The 6,637-nt window shown below is 26.1% G+C and overlaps 1 protein-coding gene across 1 annotated transcript; it reads left to right on the top strand.

Moving 5' to 3' along the window:
* Positions 1 to 278: 278 nt before the first annotated feature.
* On the top strand, positions 279 to 5,934 carry LOC129967034 (uncharacterized). The gene is made up of 5 exons (XM_056081670.1): positions 279 to 437; positions 1,710 to 1,839; positions 3,435 to 3,580; positions 4,530 to 4,665; positions 5,620 to 5,934. The coding sequence occupies exons 1-5, from the start codon at positions 401 to 403 to the stop codon at positions 5,870 to 5,872; spliced, it is 702 nt and encodes a 233-aa protein (XP_055937645.1). The 5' UTR covers positions 279 to 400; the 3' UTR covers positions 5,873 to 5,934.
* The last annotated feature ends 703 nt before the right edge of the window (positions 5,935 to 6,637 follow it).

Raw genomic sequence — 6,637 nt, 5'->3', positions numbered from 1 at the left:
GAGAAAACATTACATTGAATCATTCTCCATCTTTCAACAGACCAAAACATGAAAAAAAAACTAAAAATAAATCTGCATAGCCTTATAGATGGATTAAGTCTGTATGAAACCGCAAACAATGTTGGCGACGCTTGTGACTTTTTAACGCATCAATAAGCGTTTCCCATAATCCTTTACGCTTCAGGGAAACCACCACCAAAAAATTAGATTTCTTTCCCTTTGTTTCGTATGCTGGTTTTACAATAAATGAAACAAAGAAGAAAACCACGTGGATGTGACGTGGTCGGCGAGGTGACCACTTCTTATTGAAAATTTCCTTAAGACAAGCATAAAAGGGATGTGGGGGAAAGGTTTTATAAAAGAAGACACATTCGTGTTCTAACACATAACACATATCAACATGTTTTTCGTCCTTTCTTTAGTTGTGTGTGCTTTGGGTAAGTTTTCAGCTGCAGTTATGATTGCAAAGTCATTTTATTTGTTTAGTTAGAAATAATATTCAAATAGTTTGCTTTACATTTCCAAAATTTGCTTTTTAAATTTTTCAGATCTAACAAATCATGAATAAGCACGTTAAGTCATTTTATATCTAAGTGTTAACGCACTTTCAGCAAATTTACTTTTCAATTTGTTTGTAACTTATTTTTTATTAATATAAATTTTATTTGAAAATATTATATGTATGCGAAATGTTTATTTTTAGATGTGTTGCCTATAAATTAATACTAAAATTATTCCAAAACCACATCAAAGCAATGAACTAAATATTATAATTTTAATTATAATTATTTGAAAATCGAAGGCGTTGTATGGTTTTCTAATTGCGAATACATTATTATTTTTTTTAATTTTTGACTTCTTTTTCTTTTAAATGTAAGCCTCATTTTTTAGACAATAAATGTATCAGCTCTTGTCCACTTTGAACTATATTTATATAAAACAAAATGAAAAGTTAAAATTCTTTTGAAAAAATAAATTGAATTTACAGAAAAAAAATGCATTTTCTGTAAATTTCCTTAGCTTGATATGAATTTTGTGCTAATTGAAATACTTTAAAGTATTCCTGTATTTTAAATCATACGATTAACTACGATCTTTGCTGTATGTATTACGCCTCTACCTTTATTTATTATCTAAAATATTATGAAGCTAAAATCCTCCTCTTTAATAAAAAGTCATTATAAAATTTAAATTTTCATTTGCTTATGGTGAGTTGGAATGATTCTATTTGATGACTAATTCCATTCATTTTTTTTTTGCTTCATAAGTTTGTAACAAATTTTAAGCAAACACTGACAAAAATTTAACTGACTAAGATTATAATCCTAAATTCTTACTGTATTGATTATCAATAAAATAAGTGAACACTGGAAAAAATATCACATTTGGGAAAAAATGGTAATTGGGAATTATCTATTGAAATATATATTTCTTTCATATCTGTTTTAACATAATCAGGTAGCATTTAAGTACAATATGTTATGTATAATTGATATTATTATGATATCCAATAAGCAATACAAACATAACATTTTTGTTTTCAATTCTAGTTTTCATTTAACTTCTTTAAGAGTAATCTATTAATTTATCTAAAAAGTTATAGTAATTTTTGTAAGCTTTTGAAAAATATATCCCATATGTCTACACTTCACATGTTATCTTTGATATACGAAGTGTCTCACAATCCACTGTACCTCTTTTATCCACAGGTGTTTCCCTCCAGGGGGCTGAGGCAGCCAGTTGCCACTTGAGAGAGGTTGATCTGTGTTTGGCAACTGTATTGCTTGGCGCCAGTGAAGGAATCCCCGCTAATGATGAAGAATTAGATAAAGTTTGCGAGTGAGTGAATCCTGTTACACCAAATTATTCCATTGTTAGCAAACAGATGCACGAACTATCAAGGTCAAAATAAGAGCAAGGTCACTTTCACCAAAAGCCTTAAGTTCCATTGACTTAAATGCATGTGAACCAAGTTTACCTTGATAAATATTTCATGCGTTAATGAACTTCATAATAATAGTAATTATCCAGTAATTAATTAATTACAAATATTTGTATGGGAAAAACCTAATTCTTTAAAAATTCATAAGATTTAACAAAGCATTGGTATCCAACTATCATTAGAACATGATGTAAAATAATTAATCATTTAGATTTATATATAAGGAAAACTTAATCATTAAGCCATATTATTTTATCTTTACTTAGGTTGTATAAAAATTTTAAGCAAGTGATTCCTTAGTAAAATCGAATTCTCATATTCCAAAACACTGATTAAATGAATTAACTAAAAAAAAAAAAATTAAAGCAGCGATTTTATTTGCTAATATATTTTCAAACATCTCTGTATTAAAAGGTATAAAAAAAATGCTTTAAGATATGATATTACCAATTATTACCAATTCTGAATAATTCCAAGGAAGTTTCATACTATTTCGTTAGGATTTATTGTTTATACGAGAGTTTTTAATTTTTTATATGAAATTGCTAACAATTTATTTCTCGAATAAATATTGAAATTAATCCATCATAATTTAAAGGAAATTGATTATTACAACTTTAGAATTTTTTATTAAGAATATTTAAATTCATTTTTAAATTAATTGAAATCGAGCGAAGGAAACCCGAGAATTGTTTTGAATTTCTTTACTTTTAAGTTCTATCTCTTCAATTTTTAAATTCATTTCTTTTTATGAAAACGGCAAATAAAATACTGTTAGCTACCATCAAACTAATTTCGAAACATAAACATGATAATGGACATTGCTTGAACAAATAATATTTAATTTTTGAAAAGAACCGAAGTCATCGATTGCCTTTCAAGTCATTATTTTTATTTCTCTAACTTCCCCTGCATTCTTTCTTTAGTAACAATCAAGTTAAAAAAGAATCAAGTTTTTCATTATTTTTATACTTGAAGTCCTTGAAATAATTGCATGTCAGTTTCATCACAGAAATTTATTAACTTTAAAATCAAAGAAACATGTTATTTACACTTACATTGAAAACTTGTTTAAGAAAGCTTCGAATACGAATTCCTCTATTGCGGAATCTTAATTAAATAACTTAAACCGTCTACAGTACTATGCTGGACTTCGTTTACTATTTGTTGAAAATGTATTTGTCACTAAACATTAATTCATAAATTCATTTGAAATTTGTAAAATAATTCGTTTTCGCTAATTTAAAAAAATATACATAAAAATAGTGGAAAAAATAAAATTAATTTGAATTTCTTTGTAAAAGCATTTAAACTGATATTAATGAATGTTTTCTACTGTCTCCTGGGTTTGGTTGATGTACCAATAAATTCTAACAAAACCTGAAAACTCTCTTTATTCTATTAATTACTCTCTATTAACTTATCTACTATTTTTCTCTGTATTAATCTTGATATTATTAATTACATGCGCATTCTTTATTTTTTTCCCCAGACCAGTTCAAGAAGGTATTGAATGTATCGGAAACTATTCAGCTTCTTGCTTCACTCCTTTGTTGCAAGAGGTTTTCGACATGGCCATGTATGAGCCAAAGAAATACCAGAACCTGATGTGCACTCACGGAACTGATGAAAGAGCAGGTAATCTTAAGCATAATGAATGCAATGGAAATCCTTCATATATATTGATCCATTCGGTGGGGGAAAAAATCAACTTTGTTTTTATAATCTACATATTTTCAATCAATTTCGATTAAATATAATGCAATGATTTCATAATCCGTTAATTATTTTAATTAAGATAGTATCATAAAATCTCATAATGAGCTTAGAAATCCATATTAGTTATCACTTTCTATAAAGTAGTCTATCTGTCTTACGTAGAAAGAGAAGCTTTTATAAGTAATTTACGAGGAAGGTAAAATATTATTAAGAAAACTGCTGGTTAGGATTCGGGATATTATTATACAGACGCTACATCTCACTAAAAGCACAGTATTTATTAATAAGAGTCTTAATATATTCTCTTGCTGGAATTAATATGATTCATATATTGCATATATTGACCAATGCAACAGTGACGAGATAAAAATTTCAGTCAATATTCGTTTGACAAGCTATCCTCTTATTTATAACACAATATATTTTACGTCTTAACAATCGGATATGGAAATATAAAAACGGCTTTTCAATATTAGACGAAGAATAACAAATGTCATTCGTTGTTAGCCAACATATTTATGATTTGATATTTATTGATATGAAAAGATTTCTGTTATTTGTATAATATTTTAAGCTGTCTCCGCATCATTTCAATAATTACCATTAACATTTTAACAAATGGTAATTTAAAAAATTACCATTAACAATTTAACAAATGGTAATTTAAAAAATTACCATTAACAATTTAACAAATAATAATTTCAGCAATTACCATTAACAATTTAAAAAATGGTAATTTCAACAATCGCCATTTTGAAGAAATCATAGGAAAAACAATGACATTACTTATTTTTTATTCTATTATGCATAAGTAAACAAACACAAATAATTTATTTCAATATGAATAAAGTTGCGTTTCTTCTTCTAGAATACTTGAAACATGCTCCTTGCCTCCAGAAAGCTCTTTCCAACGATAATGTCCGACCCCATTTGGAAGATCTGATGGCTGGTTTGGAAAAAGCTGCTGAATCTCAATTCCAAGACAGAGTACCAATCATGTGCTGGTATGTTAAGAGTAAAAAATCTTGAAATTCTTCAATGGAAGGACGTTCTTTTATTAATTTAAAACTAAATGAATGGTTCTAGAATATTGTATGTATGCGAAAGAAACAGAATTAAATGAAAATTATACATTTCAGATGTTTTTAAAAATTAAAACTAGTGTGTAAAGGAAAAAATCTAGTTTTTAGATTAATTAAAAAATATATATATACATTAGTGACCAGTAAAATTAAAAGGATGAATAATTATAAATAAATGCTATATTAGTTAATTTTTATTGGATTCTATAAAAAAATTAATGACAACCCTATCACCTTATGAATCTAAATTCCTTATTTCTTAATTTTTTTTAAATATAAAGTTTCGAAGACAAAAATAATTCTTGATAAAAAAAAATATTATATATTATTTATATTATAAAATATTATATTTTTTTATATAAATACTGGTTTTAGATAATTTTGTTAATAGTTTGAATACTATTTCCATATAAAATATCAAATAAAATACTTAATGAAATTAAAGATGCAGGTCAAATTAGAATTAGTATATCTACGTAAAAATCCTTAAAAGTAGCAATTAGGAAATCTAATTCTCACAAATAAAAATTTGTCGGTAAATAAATAATAAAACAAGTTTATTTTATTTCACTAATACAAATTTTTCTTTGAAAACGAAGTTGACAAATTAAATACTAAAATTCAGTAATAATTAGAATATAAATCTAGAAATTACTTGCACTCTAATTAATTACTATTATAATGAAACATTTATTTTGACTTGAAGTATTAATGTGTTAATCAGATTTGTGCTATCTTGTTGAACAATGTGACATTATTACTTCAGGCCATATTTATTTCTAAATATTTTATATCTACATATTTATATTATTTTATTCATTATTTTTCTATTATATCTTTAACTTTAATTTAACGTCATTTCTATTTGCTTCTTAGCGGACTTCAACGAATGTACAAGAACTTGTTGGACATTGTCGAGGGTCAGTGTGGAAAGGGAGTGGTCGATCAAGGAGGTGCTTTGATTGGCATGTCTGCATCCAGCATTTCAGACATCTTCTGCCGAGGATATGAGCCTGGAACCCCCAGATGCGGCAGCCTTCTGCCACCCCAAGGAACCCAATCTCAAGGTTCCAACTCCAAGATTCAACTGATACAGTTCCTTAACACTGCTATTTCCAGCTGGCAATAACTTTATTAATTTGTTGTAATATTACTTTTTTGATTTAATAAAAATATTGTTATGTTTTCAAAGCTGTTGTCTTAGTTTTATTATTTAAATAGTATGCTTAAACTACTCAGGAAATTAATTAATTTTCTTGATTTATTACCATTTTATTTTCATATGGTCTTTATTGAGAGATAACTGAAAAAAAATAGTAATAATATATTTTTCATATGCTGAATTTGCGAAATAAAAAATTTTAATTGTAAAAACGAGAATGAAAAGTGTCTTCTACTGACTAGACTAATAAAGAGTAGAAAGATACATTAACTTAATTAAGCGTAATGGACTTTTTAAAAATGAGGTTTTGTAAGCACGATTATTAATTTTTGCCATTAAAGATTCTATTGATTTAAAAACATTTTGAATTGTAATATTATCGCTTTCTCTGCGCACCAGCACAAATAAAATTCATTTTAGTGATTTTTTTTATAATTTCATGAATAAATTTATTCTATAATTAAAAACTTTTTCATATTTATATGATCAATTTTTCTACTTTTCTCAAAATTAAATGTTTTTGTTATATATATATATATATATATATATATATATATATATATATATATATTTTATTCAAGTCACTAACGTTTATTATAAATAAAAATATTGTGTTTAATTTATATTTATTTTAAGAGTACTTCTTTATGATGAACATTAAAAATGTTCCTTTTTTTCTACGAATCTCATTCTATTTAATGAATTTAGAATCTTGATATAAGACGATCAGAT

The sequence above is a fragment of the Argiope bruennichi genome, chromosome 4 (genome assembly GCF_947563725.1).
Source record: "Argiope bruennichi chromosome 4, qqArgBrue1.1, whole genome shotgun sequence".
NCBI lineage: Eukaryota > Metazoa > Arthropoda > Arachnida > Araneae > Araneidae > Argiope > Argiope bruennichi.
This window is presented reverse-complemented; position numbering and strand designations above follow the sequence as displayed.

Bases quoted from the DNA above. Each gene is read 5' to 3' on its own strand.
- LOC129967034 (XM_056081670.1), top strand. From the start codon at position 401: ATGTTTTTCGTCCTTTCTTTAGTTGTGTGTGCTTTGG. The intron at 438-1,709 runs GTAAGTTTTCAG...TTTTATCCACAG, and splicing joins TTTAGTTGTGTGTGCTTTGG to GTGTTTCCCTCCAGGGGGCT. The intron at 3,581-4,529 runs GTAATCTTAAGC...TTCTTCTTCTAG, and splicing joins CGGAACTGATGAAAGAGCAG to AATACTTGAAACATGCTCCT.